Source organism: Amphibalanus amphitrite, unplaced genomic scaffold (assembly GCF_019059575.1).
Source record: "Amphibalanus amphitrite isolate SeventyFive unplaced genomic scaffold, NRLGWU_Aamphi_draft 000103F_arrow, whole genome shotgun sequence".
Lineage (NCBI taxonomy): Eukaryota > Metazoa > Arthropoda > Thecostraca > Balanomorpha > Balanidae > Amphibalanus > Amphibalanus amphitrite.
The window spans coordinates 750189-770899 of NW_024881598.1; the positions used below are offsets into that span (position 1 = coordinate 750189).

At 49.8% G+C, this 20711-nt stretch overlaps 1 protein-coding gene across 5 annotated transcripts in view; it reads left to right on the forward strand.

The window, feature by feature from the left end:
• The window catches only part of LOC122380657 (mitogen-activated protein kinase kinase kinase kinase 5-like), a 205431-nt gene that overhangs the window by 173329 nt on the left and 11391 nt on the right, over positions 1-20711 (forward strand). For all 5 annotated transcript variants that reach the window (XM_043364012.1, XM_043364010.1, XM_043364014.1 and 2 more), the window contains one exon: positions 16311-16448. In XM_043364012.1, the coding sequence (XP_043219947.1) occupies positions 16311-16448 (138 nt within the window). The remainder of the gene's footprint in view (positions 1-16310; positions 16449-20711) is intronic.

Below are 20711 nucleotides of genomic sequence, written 5' to 3' on the forward strand. Positions count from 1 at the left end.
GCGTTTAGTGATAGACGGTACCGGAGACCCCGTGTTGTTGTCGTAGTTGTCCTCCATTGATAAGTGACAGTCGACGGAAGAACTGACCAGGCCCCATGTCTGGAGCAAAAAAAAAAACTGGATCAGAGGCCAGTGTTACCAAAAAATACCAGCCGGCCGCCGAAATAAAATATCCAGCCGAAAAAATAGCCGCCACACAGCCACGAGTTTCACCAACAAAAAAATTCCAGCCGACATCGGCCGGAAATATTTGTCGCCGGCAGTCAGCTGATATTTTAATATCGATAATGGTTAAGGAGATTGATAAATTATTTAAAACATGTTTCAATTAATTTTTAGCGTGTTTTTTAATGCAAATACCACAAACATTTAGAAATATCATTACTGGGAAACATTACATATATTTTTAAGAGTTGTAACCACAAAATAGACCAAAATAAACTTGCCAATACAAGACCACCAAATTGTAAACCTACGTCATATATGACGGTGACGATAGGAAGCGTGCGTTTAAGTGGATCTTTTTTCCTGTCAGCCTATTATATTTCATTTTTACAATACCTTCAACTTGCAATTAACCTTTTTGTCTGCTTTTAGTCGGACCTTGTAGAAAATAATCGTGTCGAACGTGCACGCAATGTATGGACCCCCACTCCCACCTTTTATGAGGTGGGGAGTGGGGACTGTAATAGACTGGATCCGCTCCCGACGGATCCGGGAGTCGCACCTCTTTCCTAGATGTCAAAAGAGTGGGGAAGAAGCGGCAAACATTGTTCCCAGAGGCGCCACCTGAAGCTGGACGGACAGTTCCGCTGCCGAGCGAGTGAACTGCGGTGTTGCGAGGCGGCTTGGCGCGCACTGCATTACACCTACTTCTAGGACCAAGAGGGCTAAGGATTCGCCAAGGCCTATATAAAGCCTTGTGCCAAGGCGAGTGTCTTACCTCAGGAAGATACCTACCCAGATTAACTGCACCGCGGTCATTGCAGGGCTGAGGGCGGTCGTTCGCCCCACCTCGGCGAGGTGGAGGTCATGCTGCCCGGCTAGGTGGTTTCAACCGATATGCAGGCCCCGTTTGCCGGACCCGATCAAGACGAAGGAACGCCACACAGCAAACAATATAAGCTCCGGCCCCGCTACACTGGTCCGGCTCGTAACAATACCGGCGCTAGCTTCGTCGACCGTCGTTCGACTGCGCCCAGTACCGCTCAGTGGAGAGTCCTGCCGAACTCGTCCACGTGTGCCGAGATCATTCGTTGCGCACGGACACAATCGTCCGACGGAGACCGCTTTACATGATGATCGCGTGGTGACCACCTTTTCGCCGGCTTCCACGCCCAGTCGAGCCGTCTGGCTACGCCCCAACCAAATGATCGTTCTAAGCCTTTCGACTGGTTTGCAAAACTCGGGTCTAATATCGAAGTATTTGGGAGTTAGGACACGTTAAATCCGTGTTCATGAACAAATATACATTATGCAACTAAAAACGCCTTACTTACTTTAACTTTTCTGGGCTGATGACAAGGTAAACACCTATTCATTGTAATATTTCTAAAATGTAAATAAATCATGAGCGATGAGCGTAAAAAAGGTGAAAAAAGCGATCAACTAGAAGCTAGCGTGGAAATCCACTGACGTAGGTCGCCTCGTACTGGCGCAGCTCGTACAGCGGCACCGGCGTCTCCCGCACCCGGCCGTCCACCTTGCCCGCCTGCGCCATCAGCCGCTAGAAATGGCTGCGCTGCCGCTCAAACATTCCGCCTGGCCGGCCCGGCTAACGCGCGCCGTCCGACGCACGCAGTGTGCCTTCAACAGCGCCGGGATGTCGTACGACACGACCGCGTCCACGGCGTCCACGTCAATACCGCGCGCCATAGCCTCGAGCACACCAGCATCTCAGCTGGCGCGCGCCGCCGCTGGCCCGCCGGCACTGCCCCAGGGAACTGTTGTTGTTGTTGTTTGTCCTCTCGGCGTCTAGCGACGCGAAGCCTCGCGGCTTAGCATCCCTCTGCGCGCGGCCGCCATGGCCGCGATGTAACTTGTGCTCCTTGTAGTCTCTCTGGTTGGGGCGTGTATGCTTCCCGTCAGGCGGAACCGAAGCCCCATCTGCGCTGGGCACCGCAACAGAATGTGATCTGGGGTGTCGGCTTCCTCCTTACAGAGTGGGCAGAGGGCTCCGCCGCATGCTCGTTCATTGCAGGCGTCGCACTGCCGTGTGGGGCTCTTGCCGATGCGATGCAGGTATTGTTGCGACCCTGACCAGTGTCCGGCTCTCAGCTGGTGGACGTCGATAGCCGTCAGACGGTCCAGGCCAGACACTGTGGGTGGGCGCGTTGTCCCCATCAGGGTTCGGACTTCGGAACCAGCCTGGGGATCGCTGCTCTCGTGTGCGAGCGTCCGCCGCTCGCGCCGCTGCTCTATGCACTGTGCGCGTGTCCACCGGTACTTGCTCTTGGGGGTGAGATGCCGCCTCCTTGGCTAGGCTGTCGGCCATCTCATTCCCAGGCAGCCCGCAGTGGGACGGGACCCATTGTAGGCGCACCTGCCGCTCTCCATTGTCGGACACCAGGGCCAGAGCGTCCCAGACAGCTCGGTTCAGCTGCGTCCTTTGCTCGGCCGGGCCACTCCGTAGGGCAGATAGAGCTGCTTGCGAGTCGGTGCACAGTATGATGGGGTCCTCCTCATGATCAGTGTGGTTGCCGATGTAGTTGAGTGCCCCAGGGAACTCGGCCTCGCGCGCGCTCAGCACCGACAGCGGTAGCTCCAGCTGGTGCGCCACCTCGTTCCAGTTGACCAACACGAGCGAGCGCCGCCAGTCGGGCTGTCGGAGCAAATTGTGCATCAGCAGCGGCTTCAGCGGCTGCGGCGCCACCACGTTGAACGACTCGCTCAGCTCGGCCGGCGTGGTGAACCTGCCGACGAACTGACCGGGCAGTGCGACGGCGGCGGCCGCCGTGCCGGCCACCAGCAGTCGCGGCTGGAACAGCGACATTCGCTCCAGCTTCTCCGGCCTCCGGGTTCTGTGACAGGGTAGCCAAGAACGGCAGCTTCTGCAGCGGCAGGTGAGGCGCGCAGACGGCGGCGGCCGTCAGCCGGCCGGCGATGCAGGGCGGCGGGCCGTGGCTGCCGCCACCCGCTCCACCGCTTTCAGCCAGCCCGTCTCGGCCATCTCGATCACCCGGTCGGGTTCGTTGATCACCAGGTAGCGCAGGTGCGCTAGCGAGAAGCCCTCGGCGCTGGTTATGTGATCCATCAGCCAGCCAGGAGTGCTCACCACGATCAGCCAGGGAGACCGGGCCGCGCGGCCCCACCGCCACCAGTTGGTGCCCCCCCCCCCCCCCCCTCGTGCCACTGCGTCTCCACCCAGCAGCCGGACGCAGAGCGGCGTGTCGGCGTCGTACTGGCGGAACACGGCGGGCACCTGAGCGGGCAGCGCCTGTGTGGGTAGCAGTGGTAGCACAGCCAGGGGCGGATCCAGAAAATCTCCAAGGGAGGGGCCATTAGAAACCAGGAGGCCCCCCCCCATAATCTCACCTGTTGGAGGCCCCATCTTCCCACTTGTTGGCCCCCCCCCCCCCAAAAAAAAAAAACTGCGTCTATTGAGCTTATCTAGCTGTTCAGGCAACATCTCAACATCTGTGCAGGCTTGGAGGCCCTCTGTGCAGGTTAGGAGGCCCTGTAAAAGTGGTCATCTCTGTGAGTATAAGAGACCTCCAAGTTATGAAAAGCTTTACCAATCTTCTAACCAGGCACGTACCCAGGATTTCGCCCAGGAGGGGGCCACCTGCTTTCGAAGGGGCCCCCCACAGTGTATAGGCCCCCCCAGGTTCCCCGGGGGCCCCCGGGAGTCATGAAGAACCTTTCGATGGTGGGGGGGGGGGCATAGTGGGTCCGGTCTCTCCTGCAGACGTAGGTGAGAAAACGCCACGTGTGTGGGAAAACGCAATTCAGTTCTTTACAACCTAATGTAGCATTTGGTTGTGATTTCTCTCGTTCAACTTCATCAAAGTCAATTAAAACGGTCTCTGTAACGGTCTAAGCCTTGAGAAAATGTGGAAAATTGGAAAGTAAAAATATTTTTGCTTGAGGAGTGTGCATGAAACGCACGGCATTTTATGAGCGAGCGCCTCAATTACTGAACATCCTCCAATTCCGGATATGTAGGTATCTAATATAATAGTGGGGAATAAATGTCTCGTTATCGGAATTCCACTATCTGGCAACTAGCCCTATGTAAACGCGGCCATTATATGTTTCACTAGGAATCGAGCGCAATTGTACTTTTAGCCAGAAAATAAATGTTTGGGTAATTCTGGGACACTGTATTAATTGGAGGAATAGGACTCCAATGGAGGAATAGGAAATGCGATTGCAAATCGACCCACATCCCTGTGTTAGCCAATGACGCCTTTGGGGCCAAGGTTGGGGGGTATTCAGTTTAGCCTTTTTGTTTTTCTGTGATATCTCCGGCACCGTGAAAGATATTGGCTCCTTCAGATGAGTGCCTACTCCAGTCACTACTTATATCCAGTAGCCAGTAGCCACTCAGATGATTTGGTATCAATCAGGTGATAAGCGTACTTTCAGACGACCAGGGGCCCCCAGTCGACCAGGGGTTCTCAGGCGACCAGGTGGCAGGTCCTCCAAATGACTAGGGGCCCCACTGCCCCAGGCGACCAGGGCCCTCCAGGCGACCAAGGGCCAATGCGATCAGGTCCCCAAAGCGATCAGGGGCCCCCATGCGACCAGACCCCCGGCTACCAGGGGCCCTCTAGGTGACCAGCGGCCCTCAGGCGATCAGGGGCCCCAGGCGACCAGGGGATCCCAGGCTACCAGGGGCCCAAGGCGACCAGGGTCCCCCAGGCGACTAGGGGCGACCGGGGGCCCCAGGCAACCAGGGGGCCCCATGCGACCAGGCCCCCCGGCTACCAGGGGCCCCCTGGGCGACTAGGTACCCCCAGGCGATCAGGGGCCTCAATATCATGCAACCAGAGGCCCCCCATGCGACTAGGGCCCCCTAGGCGACTAGGGGCCACAGACTATCAGGGGCCCATACGACCAGGCCCCGGGCTATCAGGGCCCCCTAGGCAACCTAGGGGCCCCCAGTCGATCAGGGGCCTCATGCGACCAGAGGCCCCCATGCGACCAGGGCCCCCTAGGCGACTAGGGTCCACAGGCTATCAGGGGCCCCCATGAGACCAGGCCCCCGGCTACCAGAGGCCCCCTAGGCGACCAGGGGCCCAGGAAACTGGGGGCCCTTGGATGACTGCAGGGGCCCCCTAGGCGACCAGGGGCCCAGGAAACTGGGGGCCCTTGGATGACTGCAGGGGCCCCTCGGGTACCCAGGGCACATAAATGAAACTTTAATATCAATTTTTCTTCCGAGTAAAAGACGTTTTATCCAGTGTTTAAAAAAATATTCTGGGGTCTGAGGGGCCCCCTGAGCGCCGAAGGCGCTCAGGGGGGGGGCCTTGGCCCCCGTGGCCCCCCCCCCTTGGGTACGTCACTACTTCTAACAAAGAAGTCTTCTCAGCTAGTCTTCTAAGAAATAACTAAGTGGGTAGGTTAAAAAAAAAACTCATCGGATTTCGGTCACTTTATTTTCAGGAGGCCCCCTTTTCAGCTTTTTAACTTTTTAACTTCTTATTTTATTTTTGAAAAAAAAAAATCGGCCAAGGGGGGGGGGCCATGGCCCCCATGGCCCCCCCCCTTGTATCCGCGCCTGAGCACAGCTAGCGCGCGCACCCGGCGGCCGGCGCACCGCGGCGCCGCGCCTGCACCAGCGGCAGCACGAACGGCAGCGTCTTACCGCGGCCGGCCGGCGCCGAGACGCAGAGGTCGGCCGGTGGCAGCGGCGACTCTGCGGCCGCCAGCAACTCGGGCAGCACCGTCACCTGCACCAGGAACACCTGTTCGATGCCCTCGGCGGCCAGCCGGGCGGGCAGCTCGGGGCAGAGCGCCGGCAGATTGGCCGGCGCCGGCCGCCGGTCGCCAATCGGCTGCGGGTGCGCCAGCCATTCGGGCAGCGCACGCGGTGCACGGCCTGTCGGCTCGAGCGCTCCACCTCGTCCAGCACGGTGAAGTCGTCCGCGGCGGCGTCTCCGTCCGACTCGGAGGTGTCCTCACTGTCGTTATTGGCGACGGCGGCTGCCGCTGTGCGCTCAGTCAGGTCGGCCATCACAGCAACACTCGCCGATGATTGGCGTCATCGAAACCGTCGGACGACGGTAGATTCACCACCGTTTTTGCAGCTCAGAGACTGGAAAAACCTCCGCAATAAACAAGGAAAAACATCACAACATGCCACAGCCCGCAATTGTGCATATTGTCATTTTATTTCTCACATGACAGAAAATATTGGCTGCCTTATTCTAGGAACTGGCATGAAAAACATAAGCTAAAATCAAGCTAAGTGAATTAATATTGTATTTCAACATTAGACTGGGAAAAATCCTTGTCACTGTCAACATGACCAGCGTAACGGACGGGCTGCATGAACATTTCGGCGCATGATCTGAAAACTCTGTGTGCAGAAATTTCAGCGCTGAGGTGAACAAATAACATTTCGACCACAATTTGCCTGGTGCCTCCACAATTTAGCAAAACTAACTCACAATACTTACAGCCAGTTTTAACATAATCCCTGCATGACTCATGCATGCAAGATACACATGCATTCAATATCAGCACAGTGCACACTGCACACACATCAGTTATGGATTCATTTACATTTTACAACATTACTATTATTTTCTTTTCCTTCAATATTGGCAGCATGACTTGCTGAGTTCAGTGGCACAATCTTATGACAGCATTCAGCAAGTTTGTTCGGGTTCACAACCATGCAAACTTTGCACGTTTTGCTTAAAAAACAAGCCTTTATACATTTCTTTCATGCTATTCAATTTCTTTTTTAAATTTATTCTATCTTGAGTTGAATTATCTTGAATTACTATCTTGAATTATTATACCTTGAAAATCTTGCCATTTTGGTCTTAGCAATGTCAATGCACCTTCCCTATGCCGCACAGCTCGAGTAAGTTCCACCCAAAACTCAAAAGTAGTAGTGGTATCAGTAGCTGGCACCTTGCAATGTCAAATGTAGCTGAATATGTGAAAACAGTGACATATTTATTTAAAATCTTGAGTCCAATGAGCCTACCCTCTCTGCCTCTCCTTCCAGCATTTCTTCAAGCACCTTCGATTTTCGAAAATGACCTTCCATCATTATTTTCCACTTCCGTGCGAGCAATGAACTTGTAAGCTGACCACTAGTTAATGCGCCATCATCTTGCTGTTGGGTGCTGGTAGCAAAAAAATAATATAAAACGAAAAAACTAACACCACAACACCAAACACCCGTCTTGCTGGTTCCTTTTGGTCCTGCCTGGTGACAAAGGCTCTTTCTTTACGCAATATCATCAGTATTCCTCTTCTAATCTTGAAGCCCAGATGCTTTACAAATTGGCCATGAATGATACTAAATTATTATTTCAACTGAGAAGCGCAAATCACGATAATTAGTAACAAATGAGGCCAATTATTCCCATACGACATCAAAAAAATAGACGGGGTCGCCTGTCTATTTTTTGGGGCTGTTTTTTCTACATATAATGCCGCAGATAAACACTCCATTAATGTCGCATTTGCCGTTGGTGAATCTCGTTGGCTATTTTTCTGGCTGATATTTTTTCACGCCGGCGGATATTTTTTCGCCTGGTTGGTGAAACTCGTCGGCGGGTTTTTGACAGAAAAATTGCGCCGGGCTGCTATTTTTCTGTTGGTAAAACTGGCCTCAGTTCCAATAATTTTTTAAAGCTATTTTCGCAAACAACACAACTTTCCTTTCAGACCAAGAAGCAGGATTTGCCAAAGTCGGAATATGAAGCACTTAAACAATATAAGTTAATGTCAAAAGATATAATGTGTCAGACTCACCAATGTCGATCAACGTCGGTGTCGGTGGCATGTGTTGGTGGCAAATACTCATGTACGGTTCTCCAGGGTATTAGTCGTTGGTCGCTCGGCGAGCGGGAGGGCAACCAGTTCCGCCCCTGTATCGCGTGACTCCTTGCTCCGCCCAGTTACGCACGAGCGTACTCCACGCCGCGTAGTAGCGTGGGGAGGGGAGGGTTAGAATGGTGGCATGGGTAGAGGCTAGAACCGGTTTCCACCGCCATGCCACCGCCCAGCGACATGGAGCGGGGTCAGTGACCAGGGCGCAGGGAAAGGTCAGAGGTCAGCTATAACGTAGAACTTTGTGTCTCTCTCCCCTCCGCGTGTAACGACCGCACGACAGCGGCCGGCCGCCGATCAGGCTAGACATGTCAAGGTCACCCGCAGTCAACGGGCTCAGAGGGTTGGTCGAGTGCGCGTCCGTGGCTGACGACAGTCTCGACCAAACCGTCTCGACCATGTGCTATGGTGCCGATAGACTAGCGTGGGTAATAAGTTTTTGTTCAGGCTGCTGGGGTGTGTCATCTTGATATGATGCTTTGTAACATGTATGTTATGCAACCTCGCTGGCAGTGGCCGAGAGGAGGGGGGGGGGAGGCGGGTGCCGCCTCCACATGTTTATTTTTGTTGATAGCTGCGAGAGCTGAAATTTGGCAAGCCTGACCTTTGGTTCAAGCTGAATTTTTATGACAGCAGCTGTATTTTCACCCTCGCCCATATTGGTGTTTTGCCAGCGTCTATCATAAAGAGGGGGAGGAGGGTCCGTTGGACCCCTTTGCCGTTCAGCCCCTAATCGAGCTAGAGCTTCGCGGAAAAAGAGCGTGTTGCCCGTGACGAGAGGAGGCCGATGATACCCTCTCGTCACGGGCGAGAATAACTCGCCTGAGGAGGTACTCGCCTGAGGAGGTCATGCATTCCACATATGACCTCGCTCATTAACCTGGATATCATGTCGTCCAGATAGAATATAACCTGTACGCTACTGTTATCGTAATTGCGCCAATGTAGTTGCATTTGTTTATTTGCAGTGCCTCAAAACTGCTGTACTGTTATCACATGCGCTATATGGGCAAATGCTCGCAGCCATGAACTAAATACACCGTATCTCTCTCGTATCTCTCTCTCATACCCAATTTTAAAGGGACCCTCCCACCTTCAAAAAAGTTAATGAATTGGCAAGAAAATGATGTCGCTCGGTTCAGAAAGAGCGAAAACGAATATCTACCAAATTTCACCGAAAAATATTCACCGGTTTTCAAGATATTAGGCTTTTACTTTTGTTTACTTTTTGGGATCTCCGCTGTTCCTAGCGACTTTATTTAAAAGTGCGGCATTTGTTGCGCGCAACGCAGCATATACCACCGCGTGCTACAAAACGTTTTAGTCAAACATTTTAAAATCGTTAGATATCTGCGCTGACGTCACACACTCAGAGGGGTATTCCTATGCATTAGCCCCTCTGAATCAAAATGCTGCAATTTTGAAATTCAATATTTCCGATTTAAGGCATTTGTCGATGTTGTGAGTGCCGAAACCGGTAATTGTGAGCCAGGGACCCCATTTTGGCTATCTCAACTCAAATCTAATGTTAAGGTGGGAGGGTCCCTTTAAGGTCCTAGGTCATTGGTTGACAGGTCAATATAACTCAAAAGTCGGGGAATCGGGACCTGTTAGAGCTTCGTAAAGTGAAGCTGTTATAGGGTTTTGCGGGGTGCTGATCACGAAATTCAAGTTAGTTTTGATCACAGATGATGTTTTCGTGCATTTAGGCCAGGTCGGATCAGGTCAGGTCAGGTCACATGTTACGAGTGAACCAAAACTACTTCTTAAATGTTCAAACAGTTTCTAAATGCGAAATCAACCCCAAAATCTACCCTAGAAACATGTAGAACTCGAAAGAGTGAACAAAGGTCATCAAAGGTCAGTGACCTGACTGACCTTCACGTGACCTTAATACCCATTAGAATCCATGCGATCAACATCCTTTCACATGTTTGATCGCTTAAAGCCACAAAAAGACAATAAAACGCGTTCTACTCGAAATACGCCAAAACGCGATTCCGGCCAAACATGGTCTCGGAAAACAGGTCACAAGTCAAAGGTCTTTTGAGTCAGGGTCATGCAAGTTATAGGGTAGGCGTAATATTGAATAACTCGAGGGTATTGAAAGTTTCGCCGCAATCAGCCGCTTTTTGCGCGAGTTATTTGCGAAAAACTGAGGGTAGGAGGTCTGTTCGACACCCTCCCACAAGTGCGAAGGTTAAGGTCAGGCCGTTGACCAATGACGTCAAAAGTGAACCTCTGTAAGGCCCCAAAATGTCGCGACGTCGCAGCACCCTTCGTGCCAGGGGACTTTTCAACGGGGAATGAAGCTTATATGATCTAGTACTATCTCCCAGAGGCCTCACAACTTGTATGTAGCTATCTCGTATTTTTCTTAAGAGTCACCTGAAGTCAGGTCGGTCACGGAACCTCACGATTATTAATGGGAAATATGAAAACTGTTATTTTGGCACCGGGAGCCATCTAAAGCTGTCTCAAGCGCATGGATTTGCGATTTTATACAATTTTTGCAAGCCCCAGCATTCACTTTTCCATTCTTAAAGTTAGGCGACTTCATTTATGACGTCACTACTCACTAAGGTCACAGGAGATTTCACCAAAAAGTCCCGATCAAATTGAGCTAGCGAGTCGGGAAGCCACCAGTGGACTTGTAAGGACCTAACGCATCGAAGAAGCGATATGACCTCCTTGAGTCAGCCTCGTGGCCTGAGTGGCTCTGCCCTGATCATGACCTGAGGTAAACACCTTAACCCGCGCCCCACTGGGGGGGGGCTATTTATAGCCCCCCCCTCCCGTTTTTCTGCAATAACTTCCAAACCGCTTGACGTATCGACGCCAGCCTTTCAGTACCTTCGGCTGCATCAATTTGACACCTTGTGTCAAAATTTGAACGTCGTACCTACCATAGGTCGGCCGGAAATGACGTCAGAGTGACGTCATGTTCGGCCGATTTCGAAGCAAAACATTGAACCACGGCAATCGCTCCCAAGAGCTCAGTTTTTAAGCTAGATCCAATTTCTTTGCATGAGAGGACTCAGAATAGACTGCGCTATCAAACTGCTATCTCGGATTTTCGAAATTTTGAAAATTTCGAAAATTTTATATAATAAAACTCAAAATTTATATTTTTACATTTTTTTCAAAAAAAATTTTGACTACCCGATAAAACCGGAATATATGTCATAGAACGCATTATTATGACTAACTCTAGCAAGTTTTAGCTAAATATCTTCAAAAATGGCCAAGTTATACGCATTATTGCAAAAAATTAACAATGATTAATTTTTCAAATCAATTTTTCAGCATGAATTTGACATCGTACGCCAATATAAATAGCACCATCGTGTTCCTGAGCTCAAACTGCATCCAATAGACACCTTTTTTGTTGAAAAATTTTAACTTCAAAATTTGACCTTTTTCGACCTGAAAGTGACCTGACCTGAGCTAAATTTGACTCAAAATGACCTCGAATGACACAAACGACATCAAATTCGAAATCTCTGACCTAAATGGACCATAAAATATGTGTCACGTGACCGACGGATGATATCATATTTTCGTGACCTGTGATGACCTGACCTTGACCTGAAAATCAAAGTACAAGTTTGGTACCCTCAGAGTATCTAGAGCATCTGTTTACGAGTGTGTGAACCAAAAATGAGCCTGATCTGACTTGTAAGACGGCGGCCAGAGCCCAAAACGTGAAGAAGCCAAAATGCCAATAATTTTTATTTTGACCTGACCTGTGACGTCATCGGTGACCTCGAGGTCAATGAAATTAGGTTTCGTTCGACAGTTTTTCCGGGGCTATCAGATGCCGTTTGAATTTTGACGATCGGCCCAGTAGTTTCGGAGTTAGGAGGGGGGGGCTATGAATAGCCCCCCCCCCCCCCCCAGTAGGGCGTGTTATACGCAGACCCCAGTGGGGCGCGGGTTAAATCGGCCTCAACAAAAACAAAGCGTAAACTATTTGACGCGTTTGAGCATGCAAAACTCTTGGCTCTGTAACCACTTAAGGTGAAGTTGTTAACCAAAAACCGATCCCGCGACTTGGAGCACTTATACTGACCTCAGAGTTTATCGGTTGACCTGAAACATTCAACTCGGGTACCAGTTGTTGCATCTCATACGACGCACGCGCTCAGTTTTATCCGCAAGGCGCTAGCTCAATTAGGGGCAAAAAGACGGAGAGGGGTCGTAATCGCCCCCCCCCCCCCCCCCTCGGCCGGGGTATATGCAGAAAACCCAAAGGTGCCTAATTAGCGACCCTTTCCTATTTGCGACCTACCTCCCTACAGAAAAACTGGCAGGAGAAAACGGGGTAAAAACATTGTCAAAAGGTCAGCTATATTTTGGTTATCAAATTGAAATATTTTCCGGTTGTCGATGTTTCTGGTGGGACGTTTCAGGTGGGTTTAAATAAAAATGACGAGTTTCTTATCCAAAGCGTGTGTATTTTGGGCCCTCTCTGATGAAAAGTGATGCACATTAGGATGGTGCACGTTTTTTATCCTGAATCGACAATTCTTTTTCAATTGATTACCGTTTTCCCATAGTGAGTCGCTTAACTGTGCACTGCATGGCGGTTAAAAATGTGTCGCAACTAATATAACTATTCTATTTTATTTCCTATTTGCGCCCGACATGGTCGCAAATAGCTCAAGAAGGGAAAGAAAGGGGAAAAGAGAGAAATGAAAATGAGGTGCTGCTGAAGCTTGCAATGTGTGGCAGGGGATGCCAAATGTCATCACCGACTGCAGGGGTGCCGAATTCAGGGCGGATCTCGAATATCATACGAGATAGCCCGCAAAATTTGGGTTTTCACCTTCTTTTCGCCTTCGGCGCATCACGTGATCAGTTTTTTCTTACGTAAACGTGTTGGATAAACGTTCCTGTTCGACTGATTGAGTGCTTTGCGTATAGGTTACCTTTTTGGGATCATATTTCATCTTTTCAGGCGTCGCATTTTTTGCCATATTTAATATGGGAAAACCCATAGACTTATTAGCGACCCTCCCCGGTCGCTAATCAGGAAGATTTCCCTATTAGCGTTTTTTGCAATGGTTTGCCAAAATGCTCACTACAAATAAATTAGTGGATATTGGGGCAGAAAATGACTATATTTTAATAGAAAAATGAGCGATCTCTTCGAAAATCAAGCTAGTAATACAGTGGCACCCATAGAGCGTGAGCAATGACTGTTCAAATTAAGGGGGTCGCTAATTAGGCACCTTACCCTAAGCACTGAAGTGATATATTATGATTCGAGAAGGTATATGTAGGTAAAAACAAGTATGCACACGAGCGGATGTGAATTAAACGGTGTTTGAGGTATGGCTTTTTTATTATACATTCGATTTGCTTTAGTTATTGGTAAGAACAGATACAACCAAGAAGAGTGCCCCTGAAGAAAAGGTGGCGCACCGGACGGGTGCGATTTTAAGGTCTAAGGTCAGTCGGGGACCTCTAAGTTCGGATCAAGCGCTGCATGTTAGGGTTAAAACTTCATAGAAAAATGGGGGCAAACAAGCATCCCGGTTTTGGCAACATCGTCATGCTTTGTCACGGCACTCATCCACTCCCTCGGCCGAAATATTAGTTCCTTTTTGTATGAGTTCTGGCATAATCCCGCTCATTATGCTGCATGTTGTTTGCCATGAAAAAAGCATGTTCAGCTACGTTCTACGCAGTACGCACTAACCTAACCACCATCCCATCATCCACCACTAGCCACCATCCCGTTCTGTGATCCGTTCCACCCCACACGAATCAGCCGAGATACTAGTCAGTCGGGCTAGCGCTATCCTCCCCTCCCTTCCTGACTGCACAGCGCTAAAACCCAGAGCCGAGACTTCCCGAGCGCGACCTCTGACCCCACGCGGTCCGAAGGGTCGGCCGATGCCTAAGGGCGCGCCGCGCGCCGGCCACCCGGATAGCCTCTGCCGAGTCTCCCTTTCATACACCGTTTACTACGCGCTCGATTCATTCATGATTCTGTGTTTCCGCGTCCCTCTCGCTAGGTGGCACCATGGATGTCATAGGCGACCCCAGGAAGATTGCGGCCAGAATACCCCAAACGGCAGAAAATGAGGTTTTTGGTGGATATCTCGGAAAGTATTTGGCATACAACGATGCAATTTCACAGTCTCGTGGTAAATGTGCATACACATAATCCGGGTTGATACTTATGCATTTAAACATTACATAGGACCAGATATGTCCGAAAAAGCAAAACCAACAAGACTTTTACTGGAGAGCCGTACCACCCGGCCCCGGAGCACTTCACTTCACTTCACTGCACTGATGCACTGCTGCACTGCACTTCCCTCCACCCCACTGCATCCCGGAGCAGGGGCACGCACTCCCATGCCACGCACAACGGATTCCACCGATAATAGCTGATTTAAGCTATCATTCCAGAGCTATCATTCGGTGGCATGTGCCCAGAGCACTTCACTTCACTTCATTTCACTTCATCCCGGAGCACGTGCACAGACTCCCACCACGACCAACGTACTCCACTAAAATGGCGCAACACCTGGCCGGAAGCAGCTGGCACGCGCATGCGCATGTCGCTCTGCGCCGTCAAAACGTGCTAAAGGGCTGGTGTAAGACTCCCAGGGATTTGTAAAGAAGGGCATAGGGGCTTAGCTACTTCCTTTGGCGCCAATTTCAAATTTAAGCACCTTTGGTTCCTCTGTAAGCATGTCCGGTTCTTTTGTGATACTAACGTGAGCACCATATTCAGCATTACCAACTTCTAAAACACTTAACCCTCGCCGGCCGAGGGGGGGGCGGGTGCCGCCCCCCCCCCCATAGGGTTTTTTCGCGATAGCTCCGAACACGCTGGCGATAGAGAGCTGAAACTTGGCATACCTGACCTTTGATCCAAGCCGGATCTTTTGACACCAACCGCATTTTTGGGTCAGGTCAGGTCACTGACCTATGACGTCATAAGTGAACCTCTGCACGGTCTTCAGATGTCGCAACTTCGCAACGCCCTCACTGCCAGAGGAGATGTCACAGGGAAAATGAAACTTGCAGGATCTAGTATCCATTATGAGTCCCACAACTTGTATATCTCGGATTTTTCCTAAAGGTCATATGAGGTCAGGTCATTTTCGTGACCTCACCATTATAAGTCAATGGGGAAAAATGAAAACTGCTATTCTGGCGCCGGGAACGATCTCCAACTATCTCAAGTACACAGAATCGTGATTTGATGCACTCCTTGCAAGGTTAGATGCGTCACTTTTGCAATTTTGACCTTGCGTGACGTCATTTATGACGTCATCAAGGTCATATTAGTTTTTCGTCAATAACTCTTGATCAAATTGAGCTAGCGAGTCGGGAAAGCCACCAATGGACTCAGGAAGACCTGCCGGATCGAATGATATGTGACATGACCTCTTTCGACCAACTTCGTGACCTAGGGGTGCTGACCTGACCTTGACCTGAGGTCAACACCCCAAGTTGACCTGACCCGGACAAAAAGTATATCATTCGACGCGCCTGAGCGAGACGAACACGATGCTGCCAAAATCGGCGCTTTGCGGCCGTTTTTTGCGAAGTTATTCACCAAAAACTGAACCGTACCTTGGGGCACTTGACCTGACCTCAGAGGTCACCGGTTGACCTAGGACCTTAAAATCGGGTACCAATCTCTGCGTCTCGTAACGGCGCACACACTCGTTTTTTCCGCGACGCGCTAGCTCCACCAGGGGCGAAACGGCGAGGGGGGGTCGTACCCGCCCCCCCCCCCCTCGGCCGGCGCGTATGTAGAAAACCAATAGGTCCGGCGAGGGTTAAAATGGTTCTAATTAGAAATCCAGCTTGAAAGAGCACTCACTGATGGACTGGTACTAGCAGAAGTAGACGTTAAGCTCAGTAGAAGAATAGGTGATCTTAACTTATAATATTTCATGGGAATGTTAGCTATCATTAGCACAGTATTAGCACCATGTTTCTTTGTAAATACGTCGTAGGGTTCTTTTGACGCTAAAAGGTGCTACGAATAGCAGCCGTTAGCACCCCAAATGCTAAACTTTTTTACAGCGTAGCGTGATACCGTGAAACAGGGCCCGAGATGGCACTCGGTGAGCAAACCGTATCTTGCAAGTTTAAATCAAATCTATGAAAAACTGTAGGATTGATAGAAAAATTAGCTGCACGAGTGCCGGCCCAGTGTGACCTCTCGTGTGTCTGTCAGTGTGCCGGCCCAGTGCGACCTCTCGTGTGTCTGTCAGTGTGCCGGCCCAGTGTGACCTCTCGTGTTTCTGTCTGTGTGTCAGCTGCACGAGTGTCGGGTGCCTGCGCCGCTGTCGGTGTTTGAGATGGTCATCAGTGCGGAGTCGGAGCTGCCGCTGATCTGCACCGGTGCGCGCAGCACCGGCCGGCCCGACACCGTCCGGCTGGACGTCATCGACCTGGTCAGTGGCCTGGCGGCAGCGGCAGCGGCGGCACCGCGGCGCAGTCAGACACCGCCGCCGGCCCGAGCGCTGCACAGTGGAAAATATCGGTATTCTAACACTTAATGGCCTATACCTCGATTAGGTGCTTGACTTCAAATATTGTAGCCTCTTATTGTGTATATTGTTTCATTACGCTTCTCCTGGCATAGGTTATTTTGTCAGAAACAGTCGCCTTTTCTTTGCAATATGCACTATGCAGTAAACCAGACAATGCCCTTTTTAAATTGGCGTATAACAGGACAGAACGTTGAACAAAACTTCTGAGATTTTTGTCAAAGTTATGAATTCGCTGCCCAACTTGGCGTCTGTTACGGATAATCCGATTTGTTGTAAACCTTGTCGGCCAGGTTTCCAATTGGAATGACATCATTTCAGAAGCTAGTCCAAATTCTTTTCTTAACCCGCGACGGGTCCGGGGGATGTTTGAACCAGGTGGGTGACGGCACGTGATCGCCTGAGGCGGTGGGGGGTAAAAATATGTTCGTCATTTAATGCTCAATGCAATCACCGTGACCTTTTACGAGACCTACTCCTCGTCATTATTTCTTGTTTTCAACTACTGGGCCTCGTTTCATAAAAGGAATTACTTACGGCGTTCCGTCAATTATTCCAGATTTGGCGTATTTGATGCCAATTCGGTTTCATAAAGCCGGAGACCGGAGTAATTCACGCCATCGAAAGTACGGAGCTTCATTTACGGCAAATACTCGATTCCGGACCAATTGATGCCATTTGGGTTTCATAAAACGACGTAATTAACGCCAAATATTTTATCAAGCTCTTGATATCAGTGGTGTAAACTACGCACAAAAATGTTGCGTGATTTTGAATTAATGTGAAGATTCGAAGCTAATTTTTAATATATTTTATAATGTTGAGCCCGGTGAGGAAGAAAGAACAGCCAAAATGAGAAAAAGAAACTGCAAATCTTCTGTACCAGTCGCTTTTTGTGGCCACTATCGGATTCGGAATTTTGTTTATTCGCCGCGCCGCGCCACTTTCGTAGTTAGGCACTTCTGCTTAGCTGGCTTTCTGCTGTTTTTAATATATTGTTTTAATATAGTATGGTCATCAATATCAATTTTATTTTTTCATACATAATTTTTAAGATTTAAATTCAACATAATTGTTTTATAAATTCTCGTAAAAAAATAAGTGTTGACATGAAATTGTAATTTGTAGGACGCTTGATAAATTACGGTAACTACGCAAATGTGCTTAGTTACGGAGGTGTAAACAATTCCAGTTGTGGCTTTGTGAAACGGATTTATTTGCGCTCCGTAGTTTGAAAGGGTGTGAATTACGGAAAGGTGTAAGTTACGGCAGAGTTTTATGAAACGAGGCCCTGGTCCCCGAATGATGACTATCCCCCCACGCAAGATAAGATGAATGGATAGCAAGCTATTAACCCGGCAGTTGCTGGGGTATTTCGCCACCCGCCGTTTGCTGGGCACATTGCCCCAAAAGACGGTAAATAACTTTTTAAAATACCTATCTCCAATTTTAGTGTTTTCTGGACCAAAATTTTACATATGTATGAGCCATGTAATAGGTAATTTTTGATAGACATGCTAAACCCGCGCCGGGCCGGGGGTGGTCTTTGAACCCCCCCCCCCCCTGCGGTTTTCGCAAATACCGTGGAGCGCCGCCGTTTTTGGCACACCTGTTCGTGCATCTTTTCCGCACATGTTGTGAAAATTTCAGACCCAGGTCTCCTTAGGTGAGGTCACCAGGTCACGCCAAGTGACCTCACCTCAGAAAAAAATAAAAATGCTCGTCATAGCTACACCGATTGATCGATTGCCTTGAAACTTTCAGCGATTGATAAGAGCAACATTATCTATAAAATGTATATCTCGGAATTTTGATATCGTTGACCTAAAGTCAGATCAATTTTGCGGCCTCTCCATTATAGGTCAATGGGAGAAAATTGAAAAGCGTCTGTTTTGCATGAACGCTAATCTAGACACTCTCAAACATCGAGATGTAGGTAAGATTGACACACTGAACCGGAAAATCGCAACTGTGACCCCTCGTTATGTCCCCGAGGTCATCTCAGGTCAAGAACAGAATCCAACAGTTTTTCGCTAATAACTTCTGATAGAGGCGTGCTAGAGCGCTGAAAACGCCTTAGATGTGTTTGGATCGACGTTGCGGATCGACTGATATGCAACATGACCTTTTCCGGTCAGGTCATGACCTTGACCTAAGGTCAAATTTTCAAGTTGAGTTCATTCGACGCGCCTCGATGAGTGGAATACGATGCTGGCAAAAGTAATGTCATGGCTCTTTTGAGTCAAAAGTTATTGCCGAAAAAAACGTTTTTCGTAAAAACGGCTATTTTTGGAGTTTTTGCCCTCCGAAGGCTAAACCGTTGATCTGAGGTCAAATCTGAGAACATCAATCAGAAAGGTCTGTAAAAGGGCTATCGAATGCGCTTTTCCGCGACGCTGTAGCTCTGTCGGTTCCCGAGATAGCCGTCGGCAGTTTCCAAAATGTTGAAATAGTCAACATTTTACCTTTGATGACATCTGGTGACCTGACCTTTGACCTGACCCAAAAAAATGACAGAAGTGTTTTCGGCCTTATTTTGGACGTTCTTTCGATTGCCGCTTACTGCGTGTCGCTACGTGGCCCAGGAGACGAGTTAGAAGGGGGGTGTTCAGACACCCCCCCCGGCCCGGCGCGGAATCTTAGAGCACCAGCCCGGCGCGGGTTAAGTTATGAAATCATCTGAAGTGTTTGTTAAGGTCCACGATGCGGATCTAATATCCTGCTATGCATTATGACCATTTCTGGTCAGTTCATGTCTTTGAACATAGGCCAAATTTTTCAAATGACCTTCAAGATCAACTTTTGAATCATTCGAAGCGTTTTGATAAGAGGAACACAAGGCTGGTTAAATTAATTTCATGCAAATTTTAAGCTAAAAACGTTAAGTGTTTGTGGAAAAGCAATTGGTTTTCTCATTATACCGATGGTGGCAGTTGTTGTTATTTACATGCTTAGCCGTTGACCTTAATTAAATCTGACAATATTATTCAGACATAGCGGTAAAAGAGCTGATTGTTGTGTTAGGTTAGGCTCTTTCGGTCGATTTCAGAGTGGGAAGGATGATAGGAATTAGGGGGAGACAGGGGGCCTGGGCGGGAGTCCTGGACCTCATGCTCCGCTGGGGCCGAGCCCATCACGTGGTTTGGATTGCCCTGACACATGGATAGCCCTGGGCGGTGTTTCACGGCCCCGCGTGCGCTGCGCTGCTGCATTGTTGCGGCGGCTGATATGAATACGGCTCTACGCTAGCGTTGCGAGCTTCCGAGTCTGTTCATGTTTCCATGGGAATTGGAAACCCAATGCACCGGTGCGCGCAACGCACCCTGTCTAAGCAAAATTTTACCATCGATGACCTCTAGTGACATGACCTCTGGCTATGACCCGATTCAAAATTGGCTGAAGTATTTTTTCTTCTTTTTGCTACTTTTGACGCTACTTCGAATACCACATAAATGCCCAAAGCTGAGTTATAAGAATGATGCTCAATCCCCATTTCCCCTCCAACAGGGCGTGAGAGTCTAGGCATTCCTGTGGGGCACGGGCTAACAATGACTATCTCATAATCATTGTGGCCATGAACATCTACTGCCATTCTTTAACACCGGTTTCGCTGCGCTGAGCGGTGGCCGTCCCGTTTGTTGGATTCTACAGCTGGCTGGCGGAAAGCGTTACCGGCCGCTCATCCACCGCCCGCGGGCCGGACCGAGCGGTCCTGCTGACCCTACCTGACCTGAGCCCGGCGCGATATGGGACAGGCAGACGGGGGTTCGGCTCAGCGGAGGCAGCGCCCACTGGTGCTGGGGGCTTCTTTAATAGACCTACTGTACAGTAGTAATAGACATGACCTCTGGCTATGACCGGACTAGTGTACAGTGTACAGTAATCTATTAAAAAAGTCCCCAGCACCAGTGGGCGCTGCCTTCGTTGAGCCGAACCCCCGTCTGCCTGTCCCATATCGCGCCGGGCTCAGGTCAGGTAGGGTCAGCGGGACCGCTCGGTCCGGCCCGCGGGCGGTGGACGGGCGGCCGGTAACGCTTTCCACCAGCCAGCTGTAGAATCCAACAAACGGGACGGCCACCGATCAGCGCAGCGAAACCGGTGTTAAAGAATGGCAGTAGATGTTCATGGCCAATGAGATAGTCATTGTTAGCCTGTGCCCCACAGAAA